We start from the raw sequence: 25,504 nt of genomic DNA, 5'->3' as shown, positions 1-25,504 counted from the left end.
AAGGTGATTTCCAAATTGAAGCGCAGAGGTTAACCCTAAAATTGGTTCTGTTAAAATCCGGCAATGTCAGCGCTTAATATTTTTCCCCAGAATACAAATCATTTGCTGGCATTAATACAACTACAAATATGTTTACAACAGTTTCCACTGCTGCTAATGTTGCACATAACATTGGCAACTTGAAGTTAAGTTTGGACAATGATTGGAGCATTTTATGCTGTCAATTCCTGTTGAAAACAAGAAATATTTTGTCTGTGACAGAGACAACGTGAAGAGATCCAGTCTCACCAGTCAGAGATCGACCGATTCACTGACGAGGCTCAGAACCTCATGCACACAAGCTCCGATGTGAGGCTGAGCACCCAGGTGTCCCAGTTGACAAACCGCTACCACGGGCTGCTCTCACTCATTAAGGACCTCATCAACAAGTGGGAGAAGTATGTTCACAAACACCAAACATACGACAGTCGCCTCACAGAGCTGCAGCAATGGCTGAACATGGCCAACCAGAGACTGTCTGGATGCCAACAGCCCGTCGGAGACCAGGAGACCATGGAGGAGAAGAGAGCCGTCATACAGGTGGGTGGATGGGGTGGGGAATAAGAGGCCATGCAGGAGAAGAGAGCTGTCATACAGGTGGGTGGATGGGCTGGGGAATAAGAGGCCATGGAGGAGAAGAGAGCCGTCATACAGGTGGGTGGATGGGCTGGGGAATAAGAGGCCATGGAGGAGAAGAGAGCCGTCATACAGGTGGGTGGATGGGCTGGGGAATAAGAGGCCATGCAGGAGAAGAGAGCCGTCATACAGGTGGGTGGATAGGGTGGGGAATAAGAGCCCATGGAGGAGAAGAGAGCCGTCATACAGGTGGGTGGATGGGGTGGGGAATAAGAGGCCATGCAGGAGAAGAGAGCCGTCATACAGGTGGGTGGATGGGGTGGGGAATAAGAGGCCATGCAGGAGAAGAGAGCTGTCATACAGGTGGGTGGATGGGCTGGGGAATAAGAGGCCATGGAGGAGAAGAGAGCCGTCATACAGGTGGGTGGATGGGGTGGGGAATAAGAGGCCATGGAGGAGAAGAGAGCCGTCATACAGGTGGGTGGATGGGGTGGGGAATAAGAGGCCATGCAGGAGAAGAGAGCCGTCATACAGGTGGGTGGATGGGGTGGGGAATAAGAGGCCATGCAGGAGAAGAGAGCTGTCATACAGGTGGGTGGATGGGCTGGGGAATAAGAGGCCATGGAGGAGAAGAGAGCCGTCATACAGGTGGGTGGATGGGCTGGGGAATAAGAGGCCATGCAGGAGAAGAGAGCCGTCATACAGGTGGGTGGATAGGGTGGGGAATAAGAGCCCATGGAGGAGAAGAGAGCCGTCATACAGGTGGGTGGATGGGCTGGGGAATAAGAGGCCATGCAGGAGAAGAGAGCCGTCATACAGGTGGGTGGATAGGGTGGGGAATAAGAGCCCATGGAGGAGAAGAGAGCCGTCATACAGGTGGGTGGATGGGGTGGGGAATAAGAGGCCATGCAGGAGAAGAGAGCCGTCATACAGGTGGGTGGATGGGGTGGGGAATAAGAGGCCATGCAGGAGAAGAGAGCTGTCATACAGGTGGGTGGATGGGCTGGGGAATAAGAGGCCATGGAGGAGAAGAGAGCCGTCATACAGGTGGGTGGATGGGGTGGGGAATAAGAGGCCATGGAGGAGAAGAGAGCCGTCATACAGGTGGGTGGATGGGGTGGGTAATAAGAGGCCATGGAGGAGAAGAGAGCTGTCATACAGGTGGGAGGATGGGCTGGGGAATAAGAGGCCATGGAGGAGAAGAGAGCTGTCATACAGGTGGGTGGATGGGGTGGGGGATAAGAGGCCATGGAGGAGAAGAGAGCCGTCATACAGGTGGGTGGATGGGGTGGGGAATAAGAGGCCATGGAGGAAAAGAGAGCCGTCATACAGGTGGGTGGATGGGGTGGGGAATAAGAGGCCATGGAGGAGAAGAGAGCCGTCATACAGGTGGGTGGATAGGGTGGGGAATAAGAGCCCATGCAGGAGAAGAGAGCTGTCATACAGGTGGGTGGATAGGGTGGGGAATAAGAGGCCATGGAGGAGAAGAGAGCCGTCATACAGGTGGGTGGATGGGGTGGGGAATAAGAGGCCATGGAGGAGAAGAGAGCCGTCATACAGGTGGGTGGATAGGGTGGGGAATAAGAGCCCATGCAGGAGAAGAGAGCTGTCATACAGGTGGGTGGATAGGGTGGGGAATAAGAGCCCATGGAGGAGAAGAGAGCTGTCATACAGGTGGGTGGATGGGCTGGGGAATAAGAGGCCATGGATATTTTGGATTGGGAGATGGGGTGAGGGTCCCCTGGGTGGATCATTGGGAGACAAGATGCCAAGGAAAATCTTTTCTAAATTATAACCAAATGAAAATGGAATAATAACGTTTTATGATACCCAAGAGGCGTTTATTTACGTCTTTATTTGGTTGTTTTAGATCCTGTTCTCTGAGAAGGAGCATGGCCTTCAGAAGCTGAACCTGGCCATAGAAGCGGGGGAAAAACTGTTCCCTGACACCGCCTCACAAGGGCGGGACAAGGTGCGGCAGGACTTGAGGACCGCCAAGGAGGACTGGGAGAAACTGTTCAGTGGTTTGAACGATGCTCAGCGCAAGGTGGACACCTTCCTGATGCAGTGGTCGTCCTACGCTGATGGCCAGGAGCAACTGATGCGGTGGTTGGCGGAGACGGAGGCGTCTCTGAGGGCAGACGTGGATGTGAAGAACACCCTGCAGGAGAAGAGGCTGCAGCTGCAGAACCACCGGGTGAGTAAATCTGCACTTGCAGGAAGGCCCAGATTGTTAGATGTAATGTGTGTACAAGGCCCAGATTGTGAGATGTGATGTGTGTACAAGGCCCAGATTGTTAGATGTGATGTGTGTACAAGGCCCAGATTGTTAGATGTGATGTGTGTACAAGGCCCAGATTGTTAGATGTGATGTGTGTACAAGGCCCAGATTGTTAGATGTGCTGTGTGTACAAGGCCCAGATTGTTAGATGTGATGTGTGTACAAGGCCCAGATTGTTAGATGTGATGTGTGTACAAGGCCCAGATTGTTAGATGTGCTGTGTGTACAAGGCCCAGATTGTTAGATGTGATGTGTGTACAAGGCCCAGATTGTGAGATGTGATGTGTGTACAAGGCCCAGATTGTTAGATGTGATGTGTGTACAAGGCCCAGATTGTTAGATGTGCTATGTGTACAAGGCCCAGATTGTTAGATGTGATGTGTGTACAAGGCCCAGATTGTTAGATGTGCTGTGTGTACAAGGCCCAGATTGTTAGATGTAATGTGTGTACAAGGCCCAGATTGTTAGATGTGCTGTGTGTACAAGGCCCAGATTGTTAGATGTGCTGTGTGTATAAGGCCCAGATTGTTAGATGTGCTGTGTGTACAAGGCCCAGATTGTTAGATGTGATGTGTGTACAAGGCCCAGATTGTTAGATGTGCTGTGTGTACAAGGCCCAGATTGTGAGATGTGATGTGTGTACAAGGCCCAGATTGTTAGATGTGATGTGTGTACAAGGCCCAGATTGTTAGATGTGCTGTGTGTACAAGGCCCAGATTGTTAGATGTGCTGTGTGTACAAGGCCCAGATTGTGAGATGTGCTATGTGTACGAGGCCTAGATTGTGATATGTGTACAAGGCCCAGCTTGAGAGATGGGCTATGAGTACAAGGCCTAGATTGAGAGATGTGCTATGTGTACAAGGCCCAGATTGTGTGATGTGCTATGTGTACAAGGCCCAGATTGCGAGATGTGCTATGTGTACAAGGCCTTGATTGAGTGATGAGCTATGAGTACAAGGCCTAGATTGAGAGATGAGCTATGAGTACAAGGCCCAGATTGTGAGCCGTGCTATGTGAACAAGGCCCAGATTGTGTGATGTGCTAGGTGTACAAGGCCTAGATTGTGAAATGTGATATGTGTACAAGGAGATGTGCTATGTGTACAAGGCCTAGAATGTGAGATGTGCTATGTGTACAAGGCCTAGATTGAGAGATTTTATATGTGTACAAGGCCAAGATTGAGAGATAAGCTATGAGTACAAGGCCCAGATTGTGAAATTTTATATGTGTACAAGGCCTAGAGTGAGAGATAAGCTATGAGCACAAGGCCTAGATTGGGAGATGAGCTCTGAGTACAAGGCCCAGATTGAGAGATGAGCTTTGTGTACAAGGCCCAGATTGTTAGATATGCTATGTGTACAAGGCCCAGATTGTGAGATATGCTATGTGTACAAGGCCTAGATTGTGAGATGTGATATGTGTACAAGGTCCAGATTGTGAGATGAGCTATGTGTACAAGGCCTAGATTGTAAGATGTGATATGTGTACAAGGTCAAGATTATGATATGTGTACAAGGCCTCAATTGAGAGATGAGCTATGTGTACAAGGCCCAGATTGTGAGATGTGATATGTGTACAAGGCCTAGATTGAGAGATGAGCTAAGAGTACAAGGTCCAGATTGTGAGATGAGCTATGTGTACAAGGAGATGTGCTATGTGTACAAGGAGATGTGCTATGTGTACAAGACCTAGATTGAGAGATGAGCTATGTGTACAGGGCCTTGATTGAGAGATGTGCAATGTGTACAAGGCCTAGATTGAGAGACGTGCTATGTGTACAAGGCCCAGATTGTGAGACGTGCTATGTGTACAAGGAGATGTGCTATGTGTACAAGGAGATGTGCTATGTGTACAAGGAGATGTGCTATGTGTACAAGGAGATGTGCTATGTGTTTCAGTCGGTGCTGCAGGACATCACTTCTCACCAGCGTCTTGTGGACTCAGTCGTGGAGAAGGCCCAGGGTGTCCTCCACAGCACGTCTAACTCCGACGTCGCCGCCTTCATCACCACAATCAACTCCAGATATGAGAAACTCGCTGCAGATGCAAAGGTCAGTCACATGGAGCCTGATTGACTTCAGTTTTTAATGAAGTTCTTATCCCCCTAGAATGGAATAGCCAAATGTAACAATCTATGGTCAGTTTCATATGGAACACTTATGAGGTAGTCATGACTGCAGACTTCATTGTCAGTAGGAGGTTCATTGTCAGTCTTGTTCATGTAGCTGTCACAACTGTTTCATTACTGGTAAAACGTGTCACTTAGCTGGCAGGAAGTTGAAGGTTCGAGAACATTGGTTGCTTCTCACAACCAGTACTTTGGTGACAAGTATTTTATGCATGATTTAGGAAATTGTGTAGTGTGTCCGTCTGTCTGTCTCTGTGTGTCTGTCTTTCTGTCTGTGTGTCTCTGTCTGTCTGTCTTGATGATGTCAGTCTGCTGATGTTCACGTGTCTCTGTGACTCTTCCAGACCCTGATCGCCAAGTCAGAGCAGAATGTGGCGCACCACCAGAACTACCAGGACTCCCTGCAGTCTGCGCTGGACTGGATGACTCAGACTAAGGACAAGCAGAGCATGTGTGCCGACACGTCCGGGGACCGACTCACCATCCAGAACAAGCTGGACAGGCTGCATGTCAGTATAGGCCATACATTTGTCCAGGTCTAATTGTCAGTGTTTGTGAAGTAGAAGATATGTTCCTGTATATTTTCCTTCTAAATACAAACAAGACTGGTTTCAAAATACTACAATGAGCTAGCCCTTGACCTCAATGACACTGTGAGCACTGTGTAATGATGCCTGTCAGTACATTGGCCCTATACATAGAGCATTCCTGTGTCACATCATACCAACAGACTTCTCAGTGGAAAAACTCTCGCCATGTAAGATTTCTTTATGAGTAACTCATGCTTTGTCAGGTTTGAATTTAGACAATATGACACAAAAATGTTTATTTTTATGACCACCGAATCCCGTCAGTCGCTTTTAACGTTGCCTTTTATGGCAAGCATGGGCTGCTGAAGACCTGTTCTAGCCCGGATCTTCACGGGTCTGGTTCACAGTCATGAACTAAAATAACCAGGAGAATATTTATTCTTATTCTTTATTATTATTGCTATTTTCTTTTACAGGAGCTGGTGACAACAGTACCGGATGGGGTCTCAAAGGTCAAGGACTGTGAGCGGAATGCCGAGTTGACGATGGACACGACAGCCATGAAGGGTCGTCAGACAATCCAGCAGGAGTTGGATGTCCTTAGGCTGGACTGGGGGGACTACACCTCCAAGTTGTCCTCCCTCAAGGAGAACCTGGAGAGAGCCCTGCACTACTGGGTCATCTATGAGGAGAAGTACGACAAGGTCACATCCTGGGTCAAGGACATGGAGAAGCAGGTCAAGGAAGTGCCGCTGAGATCAACAATCGAGGAGAAACAGGAACAACACTCCGTCTGCCAGGTATGCTGGGATATATCACAGGAAGTGATATCATGGAGGGGGAGATGTCAGCTTTTGTCATTCCATAGTAATTTAAGTTTGAATTTTTTTGTATGTAAGCCTAAATATTGTTTGATAAGTGGCTGTGACCATTAGCTTATTTATGTCAGCTTTTGTTTCACTGCAACAGTGGAGCACTGGACTGATGGAGAGATTGTGTCAATGTTTTGTGACTTGCTTTAATGTTGTATTTTCATTTGGAATGCACACGAACTCTGTAAACTGTGGTAATGTTAGTACTAGCAGTCTGTATGTTCATGTAATACGCTGGCTGAGGTCGGTGTAGGTCGATGTTGCTGACTGATGTTGTTGCCACCTCCAGGACATGATGGAGACAATCTCCCATGAGGTTGATGTAGTTGCAGCGGCCGACCAGCGGGATATCGTAAGCCAGGCTCCCTTCGACATAGTCCAGCTTGGCATGTGGGATTGGGAATGTCATAAACACCTCATTGCTCATTTTGCTTCTTCTTCTGCTGTTGTTGACTTTATGCCAGCTGTATGCACAAGGGCTATCACTGGAAAGCTGTGCTCATGTACTTGTTAAGGTGAAACGACACATCAGTGCACAGATACGATACAGGATACATACCTTCTGTATTTCTGTATTGATATGAGATGATACACTTGCCAAATAAATTACTGACCAGTCATTTAATGGCCCCCAAGCGTTTTTGTCAGTCAAATATTGCAAAGTGTGTACTAATTAGTGCTTCAAGCTCACTCCAAAATATTCCCGCTGCAAACTTGTCTACAGCAAGTTGTTTCTTCCGAACCTGCTCTTCTATATTTCAATGCGATTTGACGTAAATGTGCATATCGTGATACATATCATATCGTGATGCGTATTGTATCGTGACCTATATATACTGATGCATATTGTATTGTGACCTATGTATGGTGATGCGTATCAGATCGTATCCTTTGTATCGTGATGCGTATCGTATTGTGACCTATGAATCATGATGCTATCGTATCGTGACCTATGAATCGTGATGCGTATTGTATCGTGACCTATGTATCGTGATGCATATCGTATCGTGACATATGCTCAATGTTTCACCCCTAGTACTTCTAAATTGTGAATTATCATCAAATAAAATTAAAGTAAAATTCTTAGTGGAGTTTGTAAAAAATAGTCATTGTCTTTCGTCAAATGCTTCCAGGCAGAGTATCAGCACAGCTTTTGAATGATAACCCTTGATAGAGTTGGGGTTACAAACTTGACCAAACTGCTTCCATGTCCCCAAGTCCCTTTAGACTCTCTGTCACTGTTTTCACGTTTCATCTATTCCCAATCATCAGTCCACCAATCACTACTCTTCAGTACCATCCCTACAATAGGTTCTCATCCTGGAGTCCCAACACCCATCCTAGGTCCCCATCCTGGAGTCCCAACACCCATCCTAGGTCCCGTCCTCTGGTGCAACACCCATCCTAGGTCCCCATCCTGGAGTCCCAACACCCATCCTAGGTCCCGTCCTCTGGTGCAACACCCATCCTAGGTCCCGTCCTCTGGTCCAACACCCATCCTAGGTCCCATCCTCTGGTGCAACACCCATCCTAGGTCCCGTCCTCTGCTCCAACACCAATCCTAGGTCCCGTCCTCTGGTCCAACACCAATCCTAGGTCCCATCCTCTGGTCAAACACCCATCCTAGGTCCCGTCCTCTGGTCCAACACCCATCCTTAGTCCCATCCTCTGGTATCAATACCCATCCTCTGGTCCAACACCCATCCTTAGTCCCATCCTCTGGTCCAACACCCATCCTTAGTCCCATCCTCTGGTATCAATACCCATCCTCTGGTCCAACACCCATCCTTAGTCCCATCCTCTGGTCCAACACCCATCCTTAGTCCCATCCTCTGGTCCAACACCCATCCTTAGTCCCATCCTCTGGTATCAATACCCATCCTCTGGTCCAACACCCATCCTTAGTCCCATCCTCTGGTCAAACACCCATCCTTAGTCCCATCCTCTGGTCAAACACCCATCCTAGGTCCCATCCTCTGGTCCCAGTGTATTTATTACCAAGTGTAAATATCTTGAATGCGACATTAAACCCCATTTCACACCCTCACCTCACTCATTCTCAGGTACCCATACCCATCTTCTGATCAACATACACATCTTCGGTCCCATCCTCAGGTACCTATACCCATCTTCTGATCAACATACACATCTTCGGTCCCATCCTCAGGTACCTATACCCATCTTCAGTCCCCATCCTTAGTCCCATCCTCTGGTCCAACACCCATCCTAGGTTCCATCCTCTGGTCCAACACCCATCCTAGGTTCCATCCTCTGGTCCAACACCCATCCTAGGTTCCATCCTCTGGTCCTGACACCTATCTCCACAACCCCGTACCCCCTTCCCTTCCCCCCCCATCCCCCTACCCTCACACAATCCCCCCATCCCCTCAACCCCCTACCCGCTACCCCCTACCCACCCATCCCTGGTGAAGTCAAGCCCAAGGTTTCGTTATGCATGACTGGCAGCACCAGACTGGCGACTGCTGGACGCTTCATCAAGTAGTTCTACATTGTGCATGAGTAGGAGACTGGCGACTGCTGGACGCTTCATCAAGTAGTTCTACATTGTGCATGAGTAGGAGGCCGATGTCTTCATGTTCTAAGACATGGATGGAAAGGCTTGAATTATTCATACTTTGGTCGTACAAATTTTACTTCCTCCTCCTGTCCACTGGAAGAGACCTGCTTCACGCATCTCGTGCCTTCATCTGTTTTGGTTGCCCTGTCCGTCATCTGCATCTGTCACATCTAGCGGTAGTGTAGACAACGGTGGTCCGCCTGCACAGGGACCAGGAATGGCGAGAACAGATATAGTCATGTGTCAAGTTACCATAGAATAGTTTAAAGCAGTGGCATGACAAGTAATATATTGATTCTGTATCAGAGCTGTTACTAATCTCCATCAACTAATTGTCATTGCATTGTATAATGTATGACAACACAGCCTTGTTTGTATAGGGTTCATAGTCACTGACTCCTACTGTCACTCACACTTGCTTATTCACAGTCCAGGGGCGGTGGGGTAGCCTAGCGGTTAAAGCGTTCGCTTGTCACGCCGAAGACCTGGGTTTGATTCCCCACATGGGTACAATGTGTGAAGCCCATTTCTGGTGTACCCCACCGTGATATTGCTGGAATATTACTAACAGCGGCATAAAACCATACTCACTCACTCACTCACTCACTATTCACAGTCCATGAGGACAAAGAGCATATCAATTTATCATCCTTTCACATCAGCTATTCCGTTCTTAATCTCACAACTGTTCCATATCATCCTCATACAGTAATCGCACAGTTCACCATGCATCTGTTGTGAAGGACATGGTAGTGGCCGACTTCCTGGTCTGACTGCAGTCACAGCATGACTCTGCATGTCCCGTATTCCTGCTCCGGCTCTGGCTCCGGCCAGCCTCACCTTGGTTTCATTCGTCTGTAAATGGATAAAAGTTTAACTCTTGAGTAATCTTAGTTTTCCTGCCTTCAGTTGTGTTGATCATGAAAGCACTTTTATTACTACCCACATATTTCTGTAGGAGTGGGGCCAGTATCACTTGTAATGTTATAAGCATGATATTGTCAGTTTATAACATTATTATTTTTGATGGCATTACCAGGAGTTGATGCAGGAGATCCGAGGCAAGCAGCGCGACATCGACAAGTTCTCAGATGATGCCCAGACTCTTCAGCAGCTGACCGGAGAGGCTCGCATCGGGAACTTTGTGTCACAGCTGTCGAACCGATACCAGACTCTGCTCACCAACACAAAGGTAGGTCTGTCAGATATATCATCATGGTCACAACTGGCGCATGTCAGATATATCATCATCGTCACAACTGGCGCATGTCAGATATATCATCATGGTCACAACTGGTGCATGTCAGATATATCATCATGGTCACAACTGGCGCATGTCAGATATATCATCATGGTCACAACTGGCGCATGTCAGATATATCGTCATGGTCACAACTGGCACATGTCAGATATATCATCATGGTCACAACTGGCGCATGTCAGATATATCATCATGGTCACAACTGGCGCATGTCAGATATATCATCATGGTCACAACTGGCGCATGTCAGATATATCATCATGGTCACAACTGGCGCATGTCAGATATATCATCATCGTCACAACTGGCGCATGTCAGATATATCATCATCGTCACAACTGGCGCATGTCAGATATATCATCATCGTCACAACTGGCGCATGTCAGATATATCATCATCGTCACAACTGGCGCATGTCAGATATATCATCATCGTCACAACTGGCACATGTCAGATATATCATCATGGTCACAACTGGCGCATGTCAGATATATCATCATCGTCACAACTGGCGCATGTCAGATATATCATCATGGTCACAACTGGCGCATGTCAGATATATCATCATCGTCACAACTGGCGCATGTCAGATATATCATCATGGTCACAACTGGCGCATGTCAGATATATCATCATCGTCACAACTGGCGCATGTCAGATATATCATCATGGTCACAACTGGCACATGTCAGATATATCATCATCGTCACAACTGGCGCATGTCAGATATATCATCATGATCACAACTGGCGCATGTCAGATATATCATCATCGTCACAACTGGCGCATGTCAGATATATCATCATGGTCACAACTGGCGCATGTCAGATATATCATCATCGTCACAACTGGCGCATGTCAGATATATCATCATGGTCACAACTGGCGCATGTCAGATATATCATCATGGTCACAACTGGCGCATGTCAGATATATCATCATGGTCACAACTGGCGCATGTCAGATATATCATCATGATCACAACTGGCGCATGTCAGATATATCATCATCGTCACAACTGGCGCATGTCAGATATATCATCATCGCGACTGATGCATGTCAGATATATCATCATGGTCACAACTGGCACATGTCAGATATATCATCATCGCGACTGATGCATGTCAGATATATCATCATGGTCACAACTGGTGCATGTCAGATATATCATCATCGCGACTGATGCATGTCAGATATATCATCATGGTCACAACTGGCGCATGTCAGATATATCATCATCGCGACTGATGCATGTCAGATATATCATCATGGTCACAACTGGCGCATGTCAGATATATCATCATCGTCACAACTGGCGCATGTCAGATATATCATCATCGCGACTGATGCATGTCAGATATATCGTCATGGTCACAACTGGCGCATGTCAGATATATCATCATCGCGACTGATGCATGCATGATGTTCCAACATTGTTTCAGGATTTAAGTGACACCTAAAAGCAATTTCAATTTGTAGACCTAGGTAAACAGCAAATGACCAACCACATCAGGCAGTATTTATTTAATCAGAGGCCGCACAGTCTTGAACTGCTTGTACATATATCCACACTGAAAGGATTCTGAAAGGATTTCTGGTTGATGAAGTGAAGTGTGATGCTAATGTATCCCTCCTTGTTTGCAGGACCTGATCAGGAAGACGGGCCAGAATGTGGAGGACCACAAACAGTTCAGGGACAAGTACTCCGACTGCGCCCAGTGGCTTGCCAAAGCAAAGGCCAAGTTTGCCGAGTGTTCCGACTCTGGCGGGTCCCGAGCCGAGCTGGAGACGAGGCTGGAGAGAGCTCAGGTGAGGAATGGAACATACCTCGTTTCCCTCCAGGATTACTGGGATGGGGGGTGGGGAAGGTAACTGAGGGGTTGGGGGGTGTAACTAAAGGGGGCAGGGAGGGACGGGGTGTGAGGCTGTTGGAGTTAGGGGCGGGCCTGGGAAGATAGCTGTGGGAGTAAGGTGGGGGGTCCTGGGAGGATAGCTGGGGAGGGGTGGGGGGCCTTGTGGATAGCTGGAGGGGGGGGAGGGGTGGCTGGGAGGATAGCTGAGGGGTGTAGAGTTCTGTGGTGCTACAACCTGTTTTGCAGTACAGCCCAGAAAAGTGTCTTGGAATATTTAGCATGTGAGGTAATCTGAATATGTAAGGACTGGGTTTATGGAAGGAATTAGGGTCTCAGTACATGCCAATATTGAGAGTACATGATCAATACTGAATATGTTGTAAAGTTCTGTTTTATTGTAGGACCTGCTACGAGAACGTGACGCTGGTTTTGGCAAGCTGAGTGCTGTTATGGAATGTGGCGAGCGGCTCTACCCCACGACTGCACCGGACGGCAGAGAGAGCATCCGACAGGACCTCCGGCGACTCAAGATGGACTGGGAGTCTCTGTTTGATGACCTCTCTGCCGTTCAGCGCAAACTGGAGGTGGCCCTGGTGCAGTGGACGTCCTTCGACGACAGCTACAGCCAGGTGGGCAACTGGCTGCGGGAGATGGAGATGCAGTTGGAGGGGCCGGTTGTCTTCCGGGCCACCCTGGAGGAGAAGAAGTCCCAGCTGCTCCACTACAAGGTGTGTGGAGGGCTTTGCTGAAACTCGGTTTATGTTGATTTCAAGGAGCAACATGTTTGAAATTGTCCATCTCATGGAATATTTCTCCCATCTAGATGTGTCTGTCATATCCTTATGGTGAAATTAGTATAACATAGTTACCTCCTAATTAGTACATAGTTTCTCACATGTTACATATTATCTCCCCTTGTGTTACAGCTTTATTTCCCCTTGTGTTAAAGATTTATCTCCCCTTGTGTAACGGATTTATCTCCTCTTGTTACAGAATTATGTTCCCTTGTTACAGATTTATCTCCCCTTGTGTTACAGCTTTATCTCCTTGTGTTAAAGAGTTATCTTCCCTTGTGTTAAAGATTTATCTCCCCTTGTGTAATAGATTAATTTCCTCTTGTTACAGATTTATCTCCCCTTGTGTTACAGATTTATCTCCCCTTGTGTTATGATTTATTTTCGATTGTGTTTTGTAGTTTTCTCCTTTCGTATTACATAGTTATCTCCCCTTGTGTTTCAGGCCCTCCACCAGGATGTGCTGTCCTACCAGCGTGTGATGGACAGTATCACAGACAAGGCGCAGTCTCTGGCCCAGAGCAGCAGTGATCCCCAGCTGGCGGCGTTCATCTCGCAGACCAGCACTCGTTACAAGAAACTCTGCACTGCCGCCAAGGTAATTACAGACACAAGGATCTAACTTGCCAAATATTCCAGTATAAGATGTCATGCCAAGACCTTCTGTATTCTGAGTTGCTATGAGACTGTTCACATGGTTGCAGGAACGTGTGCAGCAGTACGACACCTTCGTCACAGACCATCAACAGTACAACGACGCCTACAACGCCTGTGTGGAGTGGCTCAACGGTATCCGTGAGAAGCTGTCTGTGTGCTCCGACGTGTCCGGGGATCGCCACGCCATCCAGAGCAGGCTGGACAAGATACAGGTAGGTGTCACGCGTACCATGGTTTACTGAGTCCTTATCTTATTGATGAACGTACAATTGAAAGTTGGGATAGATGTGATTCATAAACACAAAATATTAATTCCTGTTTGAAGAAAGGAATTATTGTCAACATAAAGTCCTTCAATATTTGTAATTTATCAAAGAAAAGTTTTGTTTCTTATGCTACTGACGGAGATGAAAGCTGTGTATGTTTATTTTGTTGGTAGCCGTCATCGGGACACTTAGGTCTATACTGGGAGATGCCTGTAAGACTGCTTGTTGCCTCAGAACACCTGTCCCCATTATTACTTTGATCTGCTGAATTTGACAATAACTGGTGCTGACCAATGGCTTCAATCTGGTGTTAATCTTGTACTGGGTGTTAATGTTTGTGTGTGACTTTTGGCAGTTGACTAATCTATCCCATGATCCTCTCTCTCCTAACAGAGACGATGTGTAAGTGATTTACTGAGTGGTTTTCTATCTAGTTGCTAGGCAACATCTCATCGCGACCCGTCATCTCATTGTGTCCCATCACTAATGTCATCATGCCCCTCATCTAATGACATCCAGGAATTACAACTTAGATGAGATTCGTTTGATTGTTTCTGCTAACTGAGGACTTAGTCCTCCTAACCTAGACGGAGAAACTGGCACTCTACATCTCTGTTATAGACTGAAAATCATACAAAACATTGTTCAGATGACCTTAGGGGCCGTTGATCTGTGGGTACAAGGCCAAGTCTTGGTGTTGCCACTGGTGCCTGGCGTATTGCTGGACGTGCTGTGAGACCATGCAGAATAACTAACTCACACTGGTCACACACCATTCAACATTGATTTCAATATGTTTTGTGTTTATGGATTAACACAAGTGCTCACTGGTATAACTCATAAATGCAAACACATATTGAAGTCAGTTCTTTTAAATACATACATCAGCCATAATAACTTCAAAGACAGCTTACTTACGTGGGCGTGGCCTAAATCGTTTTTAGTTATGGAAATATAATGCCAATCAAATGCCTCAGAATCACATGCAGTCTATTTCTTTACTTGTGAGTAACTGCCATGTTCCATATGAATATGAATATACTTATCTCTCTAGATGTAATGATCCTGACATTCAGATGTAAAGCTGCGACACATCTTCACATTTGCTGCCATTAAATCTGATTCATTCTCTGGCTCAGACACATGATGTAGTTATTGGACCTTAATGTCTCTAGACAGAGTGTGTAGAACAGTTACCTCCCTTGGTGAGCTACTGCACCTGGTAGTCTTAGTTCTAGATGTCAGAGACTAACAAGATACAATCCTATACATGGATTGATTAGGATTTTAACAAACTAGGGAACACTGACTGCATTTGTGCAATAGGAAATTGAAGATCCTGGGTAGTGACAGGGAGGGATGGTGGGCGTCTCCTGTTCCCCTGGTTTGTTCCCTGTAGGGTAGCAGACTCTCTGGTGTTTGGTGGTTCGATCCCCGGTGGCTTCATACCAAAACACGTTAAAAGATGGTACATGTTCTTACCCTGCCTAGTGCTCGTCATTAATGAGATAATACAAGCACTGGTTGGCTCGTTTTCAGTATTTTGTGTCCGTGTGGGGTATTCATGTTATAACTGTGACAGGGTATCTCAGAGGGCAAGGAGGGCAATACACCCATGAAGATCTTGGGTAGAGTAGGTCTTCAGCAACCCATCCTTGCTGTAAAAGGCGACTATGCTTGTCCTAAGAGGCGACTAACGGGATCGGGTGGTGAGACTAGCTGACTTGGTTGACGCATGTCATCATTTCCCAATTGCTGAGATCGATGCTCATGATGTCAATCACTGGATTGTCTGGTCCAGATACAATTATTTACAGACCGCCGTGATATAACTGGAATATTGCTTAGTGCAAAACAAACAAAACAAAGCTGGCACTATAAAACCGCCATTAGTCCAGACTAGTACTAGCAGGCACTCAGAAAATGTGCATGCACATCGCTATAGGTGTAATAGTCTTGTGCGCGACATTTAACCCCATTTCTCCTCACCCCACATCTGGTATCAACTGCTTGTTCTGCTGCTGATGGTGGTGGTGGTGTGGAGTGTCTAGGGTGGGTACAGTAAAGTATGTCTCATCATACACTGCCCAACCCCCCTGCGTACCTCACCTCACTGAAGGCTGCCAGGACAGCACTAACAGTGTGCCCTTGAAACATTTCCACGGTCATGTAGAATCTGTCTGTTGCATGCTATCTATAAATACTATTAATATTATATGCATGACAAGTTCATCAGATACTAATTGTAACTGCATGGTTTATATTATGAGCTACGTCCAGCAGGGGTGAGACGCCACCCTCGTGGTCAGTTTCAACATTATATGGCTGCACCTCTGTCTCAGCGATCAATCTAACCATGCTTGATGCAGTCCTGGACAAGGTGTCCCTTGGTAGAAGTAACAAACAAGTAGAGACTGGCTGATGTCGCCATGATTTAACTGCTAGTCATGTTTGCTTTGTGTGTGTGGTTGCTTTGGCCTACTTCTCTTGGGTGCCCCGTGCTTGTTTGACTTGAGTAGATCTGTCTAGAGAGTACTGCAGAGTGTGTGTTGGAGGGATTGCCATATCAAACTGCATGTGAACAATATCAACTATTAAATGCATTTGTAGCTTCACTAATGGATGTATCGACAAGCTTGTAAAGTGGTTAAAGTGCATGAGTTTGAGTTGCTGTAAGTGGAAGTCCCTACTGCTCTGTAACATTGAATGTTTGGTTTTACTGTGGCGGGCTTCAACTAGTCTCCTTGTCTGATAGGACATTCTGGCAACCAAGATGGAGGGAGAGCCGCGTGTGAAGAACGTGGCTCAGCTCGCGGAGAAAGTGCTGCCAAACACAGCCCCGCAGGGAAAGGACATCATCCGCAGGGAGACAGAAGCCTTGAAGGACGACTGGGAGGCATTCATCACCGCCCTCGCCAAGGTAGGCCAGTTAGACATCCACAGAGTTCACTGTACAGACATAGTGGAACACCATAAGACAGTCTGTATTGTTGTGAGAGAGAACTGAGTAAACAGGTTAGAGTTCCAAGGGTTCTTGTGTTAAGCAGACCAACTGGTAGGACTTCACCCGCTTATGGTGGAATCATCCAGATCCAACCTTTTGATCACATCGCTTTTGTACACTTAACAGTGGCACGTTTCCTACAACACAGCCCATGATGAAATCACTTTATACACACAGACCAAGACTGACCTGGAGACTTGCATGGACCAGTGGAAAGAGTTTGAGTCGTGGCATGATCGCTGTGCTGCCTGGATCAAGGACTCGGAGAGCCGCCTGCGGGATGCTGACCTCAAGGCCACGCTCCAGGACAAACAGACGCAGCTGGAGAAACTCAAGGTCAGTATCAGACTTCACTCTTCAGGACGTGTGCCTCATGTTGCCCCGGGGTGATCAAACTTACTCATTTTGTCCAGTACATGGCATCTCATACGGCTTGTTTGCCGATGGAGGAAACTGATCTCTTACTTCTCCTACAGGCTCTACAGGCAGATGTTGCTGAGCACCAATCAGATCTGGACTCTCTCAGTGACTCCGCCCAGGACCTGGTGAGGCTGAGCACGGACTCTAGAGTTGTGTCCCAGGCCTCCCAGCTTGCCACCAAGTACCACTCGCTCTCGGTCAACGTCAAGGTGAGAACAGATCAGGGTACACGACAACCTCCAGGATAGTCATGAATCAATAATTAAATCAGCGAGATACCTTTGATGAAGATGCCATGAGAACACATTTAATGTTGACCATTTCACCTTAACAATGATAGGAAAGGTGTGGAGGTCAGTAAGACTGTTACAAGTGTAGCTGACTTGTTTGTATCTGAATCAACACATAAGCATAAGGTTGGCCTGTTGTTGCAGGAACTGTGCCGGCGCTGGGAGCAGTATGTCCTGGACCACCAGGCTTACACCCAGTCCTTCCAGCAGTGCAAGAACTGGATCGGTCAGATGAAGGTGAAGGTTGCCGGCGCTGGCGACGTGACAGGTGACAAGGTGACCGTGCAGGACAAGATCAAGGACATCCAGGTAGGGACACTCTGGCAGTTTCTGGTCACTACACACATGGGATTCTGGTCAATATGGAGGTATTGATAACACACATGGGATTCTGGTCAATATGGAGGTATTGATAACAACCATGGGATTCTGGTCAATATGGACGTATTGATAACACACATGGGATTCTGGTCAATATGGAGGTATTGATAACACACATGGGATTCTGGTCAATATGGACGTATTGATAACACACATGGGATTCTGGTTAATATGGACGTATTGATAACACACATGGGATTCTGGTCAATATGGAGGTATTGATAACAGACATGGGATTCTGGTCAATATGGAGGTATTGATAACAGACATGGGATTCTGGTCAATATGGAGGTATTGATAACACACATGGGATTCTGGTCAATATTGAGGTATTTATAACAGACATGGGATTTTGGTCAATATGGAGGTATTGATAACACACATGGGATTTTGGTCAATATGGAGGTATTGATAACACACATGGGATTCTGGTCAATATGGAGGTATTGATAACACACATGGGATTCTGGTCAATATGGAGGTATTGATAACACACATGGGATTCTGGTCAATATGGAGGTTTTGATAACACGCATGGGGTACAAGTCAGTATCTTGGAGGGTCAGGCACGTAAAATGATATACTAGAAAGAATTGAAAAATATTGACTATGTTGTCCTCCAGGTATTTGTGGCAGTACGTTGTGAGCTAAGTTTGTTTGTTGTGTAATGCCACACTCAGCAATATTCCCGTCCTATGACAGCAGTCTGTAGTTAATTGAGCCTGGACCTAGCAATCCAGTGATTGGCGTCATGAGCATCATTTTTTAAAATTTGCATGCGATGACATGCATCAACAAAATCAATGAAGCCGATCCAGTTGGTCGCCTCTTACAACAAGCATGGTTTACTTAAGACACTGATCTTCACTTGGAGAGCTATGTTGTCATGAGTGCATTATGTCCTCCAGAATCTGATGTCCGAGAAGGAGGAAGGTCTGCACATGCTGCAGATAGCTCTGGACAACCTGCAGATTGTGCTGCCCAACACGTCCGTCACGGGCCGGGACAACATGCGGAGGGACATGCAGTCCCTGCAGCAGGAGTTCGACTCCCTCGCCGGCGACCTGAATGAGACAAGGACCAACTTAGAGGGATGTCTAGCTCAATGGACCGTGTACGACGACAGTGTTGACCAACTGCAAAGGTGGCTGTGCGACCTTGAGAACCAGGTGGAGGCAGACTCCCAGCTGCAGAACACGCTACAGGAGAAGAAACTACAGCTGGACAGGGTCAAGGTCAGTCCCTTTGTTTCACCAACGTTGTCGGATTTATTGTGAGCAGAGATTTAGCTGTTTCAGTGTGTGAAGCGCTGTACTAGGGCTGGCTATCGATATAGATCTTAGAGATCGATAATCATTTACTTAATATCTATCAATTATCAATAAACTTTTTCATCACAATTGTTCATGTAAGATATTATCAATAACACAATTTTCATATTGATAATCATTAATGCTTTGTTCCCATCAACTATAATCCAATCATCAATCTTGTTAGCCTGCCCTACACTGTACTGAGTTTACTGTTACGTTGTGTGCAGGTGTTGCAGCTGAACATCAGCTCCCAGCAGAGCACTATTGACAGCATGAACGATAAGGCCAACACACTGAGGCAGACCAGTCAGGATGTCAATCTCAGCGACCAGATCCACCACATTGTTGCTCGTTACGAGACACTGAAGACCAAAGCCAAGGTAATTTACTGTAATAGTACTGCAAAAACAGAAACACGAATACCATACATGTTGGTTAATCTATGACGAATTACTCACAGTCAAGAGATATTACAATTGGTTCGATGCACAAACGAACATACTATTATGTTTCTTGAACCGACGCTCACGACCGCATCACAAGTGACGTTGTGGATCCATGAGATCCATGAGATCCGTGGGATGCACCATTTGTCTCGTGTAGGATTAGCATGTAAAGTTTGGAAATCACATGCAGGATATCGTGATAAGAATAAAGACACTCTGTGGTAACACTTGACTGATTGTTAGTTTTGTCATTTAATTGGTACACATTGGAAACATCTCTTCTTAATGTACATACTTCTCTATATGTTTCTGTGTTTCGTGTTACTTTTGGTGGTGAGTATATGTGCTCATTTGAATATTTACTCACACAGACACAATTTGTGTGAAGGAACTGACATTACTGTCTCATCCAACAGAACCTCCTCCAGACTTGCGAGACCAACCTGCGCGACCACCAGCTGTACCGAGACTCCTACATGGAGGGCACTGATTGGCTGAGTGCCACCAAGGACCGCCTGAACCTGTGCAGTGACGTGCGTGGAGACCGCCATGCCATTGAGGCCCAGCTCCACAAGGTTCAGGAGATCTGGAACACGGTGGAGGCGGGACACAAGAAGCTGAGTGCCGTGCTGGAGAAGGGGAACAAGGTGCTGCCGGAAACGTCCACTCAGGGTCAGGAGCTGGTCAAGCAGGAGCTGGACATGCTGTCTGGGGAGTTCAAGGTGCTGGACACGGATCTACAGGATCTCCTCAACCTCCTTGGTGAGTCTTGGAATTGACTGATACCTGGACTGCCGTGTACATGGTGTTTTAGGCCATGTTTCACAAGAATAACACTATAAGAGATTGCTTTGAGAAACTGATTACATTAATACAGGTTATTGCCCCAAATGTATTAAAGTATTTCTTTTATCATTGCCCTTGTTTTCCACAGAGAACCTGCGAGACCAATGGCACCGCTATGAGGAATACTACGATGACTTAAGTCACTGGATCAAAGACACAGAGGCGGACATGAAGGCCGACTCAGAACAGAAGGCCACGCTGGAGGACAAGGGCATCCAGATGGACAAACAGAAGGTACACATGCAGCATTTATGACCTTCAATGGGATAGAGGGCAGGGAATATTCATGCAGCTCAGATGGAGTTAACTGCTGATTCAATACATAAGGCTGTCAGTCTTGTAGCGAAAATCTGTTTGGGTTTTAACTAATGGTGTCTTTCTCGGAGATAGTTTGTTCAGACTGACCTGTTATATCACACGGATGTGTTGCTTGATGCAGGCAGTGCATGAGGAGATTCTCCGCCATCAGACAGCGTTCGACGGTCTGGCGGAGCAGGCCCAGATCCTGATGCAGTCGTCCAAAGACAGCCGTGTGTCCACCCAGCTGACCCAGATGAGCTCCAGGTACACCGCACTCATCACCCTCTCCAAGGACCTGATGAAGCGCTATGAGCAGCACGTTCAGGACCATGAGCAGTACGCAGATGTTTACAATGACGCCACGTCATGGCTCCAGTCCACGCGGGACAGACTGTCGGTGTGCGCGGACACATCTGGGGACAGATACACCATACAGGCACAGCTGGAGAAACTGCAGGTGAGAGGATCTTAGTGCTAAGATGATCATAAATCCCATTCTTTAACGTAAGCTTATGATAGTCTTAGTGCTAAGATCACTTTGTGCAAGTGGGCCTAGGACACTGAGTGAACCCTCATTAGTCAAGAACATCAACTCGGGAGGATAACATGTTTTCAAAGGGTACTCGGTCAAGAGACTTGGTTATCTGGACAGCTTCAGTATGGACGGTCCAGATAAACAGGCTTTCGCAATTCGTTTGTTCAGTCTTCCCACGTGATGTCCATCAATGGCTGCTGAAGGCTGTCTAGTAAAATATATCGGCTGCTGGCTAGTTCAGGAGGATAGTTTGACGATGTTGTGGATGTTGTAGATAAGCTTTGAGCTAGTTCCGGAGGATAGTTGATGATGTGTGGATGTTGTAGATAAGCCTTGGGCTAGCTCTGGAGGATAGTCTGACAATGTGTGGATGTTGTAGATAAGCTTTGAGCTAGTTCCGGAAGATAGTCTGACAATGTGTGGATGTTGTAGATAAGCTTTGAGCTAGTTCCGGAGGATAGTTGATGATGTGTGGATGTTGTAGATAAGCCTTGGGCTAGCTCCGAAGGATAGTCTGACAATGTGTGGATGTTGTAGATAAGCCTTGGGCTAGCTCCGGAGGATAGTCTGACAATGTGTGGATGTTGCAGATAAGCTTTGAGCTAGTTCCGGAAGATAGTCTGACAATGTGTGGATGTTGTAGATAAGCTTTGAGCTAGTTCCAGATGATAGTCTGACAATGTGTGGATGTTGTAGATAAGCCTTGAGCCAGCTCCGGAGGATAGTCTGACAATGTGCAGATGTTGTAGATAAGCTTTGAGCTAGCTCCGAAAGGATAGTCTGACAATGTGCAGATGTTGTAGATAAGCCTTGGGCTAGCTCCGGAGGATAGTTGATGATGTGTGGATGTTGTAGATAAGCCTTGGGCTAGCTCTGGAGGATAGTCTGACAATGTGTGGATGTTGTAGATAAGCTTTGAGCTAGTTCCGGAGGATAGTTGATGATGTGTGGATGTTGTAGATAAGCCTTGGGCTAGCTCCGAAGGATAGTCTGACAATGTGTGGATGTTGTAGATAAGCCTTGGGCTAGCTCCGGAGGATAGTCTGACAATGTGTGGATGTTGCAGATAAGCTTTGAGCTAGTTCCGGAAGATAGTCTGACAATGTGTGGATGTTGTAGATAAGCTTTGAGCTAGTTCCAGATGATAGTCTGACAATGTGTGGATGTTGTAGATAAGCCTTGGGCTATCTCCGGAGGATAGTCTGACAATGTGCAGATGTTGTAGATAAGCCTTGGGCTAGCTCCGGAGGATAGTCTGACAATGTGTGGATGTTGTAGATAAGCCTTGGGCTAGCTCCGGAGGATAGTCTGACAATGTGTGGATGTTGTAGATAAGCTTTGAGCTAGCTCCGAAAGGATAGTCTGACAATGTGCAGATGTTGTAGATAAGCCTTGGGCTAGCTCCGGAGGATAGTCTGACAATGTGCGGATGTTGTAGGAGTTCACGGTGCTGAAGGAGGAGGGGCAGGCCCTGCTGCACACGGCACACACCTGGGGTGAGAAGACCATGACCAACACATCGGTGACCGGACGGGAGATGATCCGGCAAGACCTTAGTCAACTGCAGACTGACTGGGCCGTCCTGCTGAGCGAGGTGTCCGACACGAAGGTGCTGCTGGAGGCCTGTCTGCTGCGCTGGACAGAGTTCAGTGACAGCAACGACCAGGTCCTCCGCTGGCTGAAGGACATGGAGAAGAAACTGAGGGAGGCACAGCCTAAGGCCGACATTGGAGAGAAGCGGGCCGAGCTTCAGAGAGTCAAGGTGAGACCAAAGAGTGTCCATCGAGTGAGTGTTTGTGGAGAAAGCACACACATCTCCTTGTGCGACAACTTTACCATCAGTTTGATTCATCAGAAAGTCCTCATGGACAGTGACGTTGATTACCCTTCGGGGAGACTTTGTTATGGGTACAGGTCAGTATGTGTCTTTTTATGGATATCAGAAATGGACTAGGAATTGTCAGATGTTGGAGTGTTCCAAGATCTCCTCATTTTGATGATAATGTCTGTCTACTCACTCTAAGATGCGGTGAGGTAGCCTAGATGTTAAGACATTGGCCTGTCACTCACTCAGTCACACTCACTCACTCACTCACTCACTCAGTCAAACTCACTCACTCACTCACTCACTCAAACTCACTCACTCACTCACTCAGTCAAACTCACTCACTCACTCAGTCACACTCACTCACTCATTCAGTCAAACTCACTCAGTCAAACTCACTCACTCACTCACTCACTCACTCACTCACTCACTCAGTCAAACTCACTCACTCACTCACTCAGTCAAACTCACTCACTCACTCAGTCACACTCACTCACTCACTCAGTCAAACTCACTCACTCACTCACTCAGTCACACTCACTCACTCACTCAGTCAAACTCACTCACTCAGTCACACTCACTCACTCACTCACTCACTCAGTCACACTCACTCACTCACTCACTCAGTCTAACTCACTCACTCACTCACTCACTCACTCAGTCACTCACTCACTCACTCAGTCACACTCATTCACTCACTCACTCACTCAGTCACACTCACTCACTCACTCACTCACTCAGTCTAACTCACTCACTCACTCACTCACTCACTCACTCTGTGTTGTTGCAGGTGCTGTACCAGGACATAGTCTCCTATGAGCAGATGGTGGAATCTGTGACCAGCAAGGCCCATGGTTTGGCTGAGAAGAGTTCAGCTAGTCAGGCATCTACCGACACTTCGCAGATTGCATCGCGCTACACCACTGTGAAGGAACAGGCCCAGGACCTGCTGGCCCGGAACGAGCAGTACGTGGCCAACCACCAGGACTACATTGACGCATGCAGCAACTTTGTGTCCTGGCTCCGCACCGCCATTGAGAAGCTGGCCACATGCTCAGACACGTTTGGCGAGCGATCCGTCATCGAGGGCAAAATAGAGAGAGTGCAGGTCAGTGATATACAGTTGCCAGCATGTAGTTTGTTCGTGCAGGTCAGTGATATACAGTTGCCAGCGTGTAGTTTGTTCGTGCAGGTCAGTGATATACAGTTGCCAGCATGTAGTTTGTTCGTGCAGGTCAGTGATGTACAGTTGCCAGCGTGTAGTTTGTTTGTGCAGGTCAGTGATGTACAGTTGCCATCATGTAGTTTGTTCGTGCAGGTCAGTGATGTACAGTTGCCAGTGTGTAGTTTGTTTGTGCAGGTCAGTGATGTACAGTTGCCAGCATGTAGTTTGTTCGTGCAGGTCAGTGATGTACAGTTGCCATCATGTAGTTTGTTCGTGCAGGTCAGTGATGTACAGTTGCCAGCGTGTAGTTTGTTCGTGCAAGGTCAGTGATGTACAGTTGCCAGTGTGTAGTTTGTTTGTGCAGGTCAGTGATGTACAGTTGCCATCATGTAGTTTGTTCGTGCAGGTCAGTGATGTACAGTTGCCATCATGTAGTTTGTTTGTGCAGGTCAGTGATGTACAGTTGCCAGCGTGTAGTTTGTTCGTGCAGGTCAGTGATGTACAGTTGCCAGTGTGTAGTTTGTTCGTGCAGGTCAGTGATGTACAGTTGCCAGCATGTAGTTTGTTTGTGCAGGTCAGTGATGTACAGTTGCCAGCGTGTAGTTTGTTTGTGCAGGTCAGTGATGTACAGTTGCCAGCATGTAGTTTGTTTGTGCAGGTCAGTGATGTACAGTTGCCAGCGTGTAGTTTGTTCGTGCAGGTCAGTGATGTACAGTTGCCAGCGTGTAGTTTGTTCGTGCAGGTCAGTGATGTACAGTTGCCAGTGTGTAGTTTGTTCGTGCAGGTCAGTGATGTACAGTTGCCAGTGTGTAGTTTGTTCGTGCAGGTCAGATATGTACAGTTGCCAGCTTGTAGTTTGTTCGTGCAGGTCAGTGATGTACAGTTGCCAGCGTGTAGTTTGTTCGTGCAGGTCAGTGATGTACAGTTGCCAGTGTGTAGTTTGTTCGTGCAGGTCAGTGATGTACAGTTGCCAGTGTGTAGTTTGTTCGTGCAGGTCAGTGATGTACAGTTGCCAGCATGTAGTTTGTTCGTGCAGGTCAGTGATGTACAGTTGCCAGTGTGTAGTTTGTTTGTGCAGGTCAGTGATGTACAGTTGCCATCATGTAGTTTGTTCGTGCAGGTCAGTGATGTACAGTTGCCAGT

The 25,504-nt window shown here is 47.0% G+C and overlaps 1 protein-coding gene across 3 annotated transcripts in view; it reads left to right on the top strand.

Moving 5' to 3' along the window:
• LOC124127167 (muscle-specific protein 300 kDa-like) overlaps positions 1 to 25,504 on the top strand; it is a 270,673-nt gene that overhangs the window by 78,188 nt on the left and 166,981 nt on the right. For 2 of the 3 annotated variants that reach the window (XM_048384845.1, XM_048384847.1), the window contains 23 exons: positions 262 to 579; positions 2,486 to 2,812; positions 4,796 to 4,948; positions 5,370 to 5,534; positions 6,032 to 6,355; positions 6,717 to 6,779; positions 10,045 to 10,197; positions 11,911 to 12,075; positions 12,521 to 12,847; positions 13,359 to 13,511; positions 13,618 to 13,782; positions 14,230 to 14,238; positions 16,592 to 16,756; positions 17,018 to 17,176; positions 17,317 to 17,469; positions 17,695 to 17,859; positions 18,840 to 19,166; positions 19,472 to 19,624; positions 20,107 to 20,452; positions 20,625 to 20,770; positions 20,976 to 21,293; positions 22,810 to 23,133; positions 23,987 to 24,304. In XM_048384845.1, the coding sequence (XP_048240802.1) occupies positions 262 to 579; positions 2,486 to 2,812; positions 4,796 to 4,948; positions 5,370 to 5,534; positions 6,032 to 6,355; positions 6,717 to 6,779; positions 10,045 to 10,197; positions 11,911 to 12,075; positions 12,521 to 12,847; positions 13,359 to 13,511; positions 13,618 to 13,782; positions 14,230 to 14,238; positions 16,592 to 16,756; positions 17,018 to 17,176; positions 17,317 to 17,469; positions 17,695 to 17,859; positions 18,840 to 19,166; positions 19,472 to 19,624; positions 20,107 to 20,452; positions 20,625 to 20,770; positions 20,976 to 21,293; positions 22,810 to 23,133; positions 23,987 to 24,304 (4,896 nt within the window). The remainder of the gene's footprint in view (positions 1 to 261; positions 580 to 2,485; positions 2,813 to 4,795; positions 4,949 to 5,369; positions 5,535 to 6,031; positions 6,356 to 6,716; positions 6,780 to 10,044; positions 10,198 to 11,910; positions 12,076 to 12,520; positions 12,848 to 13,358; positions 13,512 to 13,617; positions 13,783 to 14,229; positions 14,239 to 16,591; positions 16,757 to 17,017; positions 17,177 to 17,316; positions 17,470 to 17,694; positions 17,860 to 18,839; positions 19,167 to 19,471; positions 19,625 to 20,106; positions 20,453 to 20,624; positions 20,771 to 20,975; positions 21,294 to 22,809; positions 23,134 to 23,986; positions 24,305 to 25,504) is intronic. The other variant, XM_048384846.1, reaches the window with a different exon arrangement.

Source organism: Haliotis rufescens, unplaced genomic scaffold (genome assembly GCF_023055435.1).
Source record: "Haliotis rufescens isolate VD_foot unplaced genomic scaffold, xgHalRufe1.0.p SCAF_51, whole genome shotgun sequence".
Lineage (NCBI taxonomy): Eukaryota > Metazoa > Mollusca > Gastropoda > Lepetellida > Haliotidae > Haliotis > Haliotis rufescens.
This window is presented reverse-complemented; position numbering and strand designations above follow the sequence as displayed.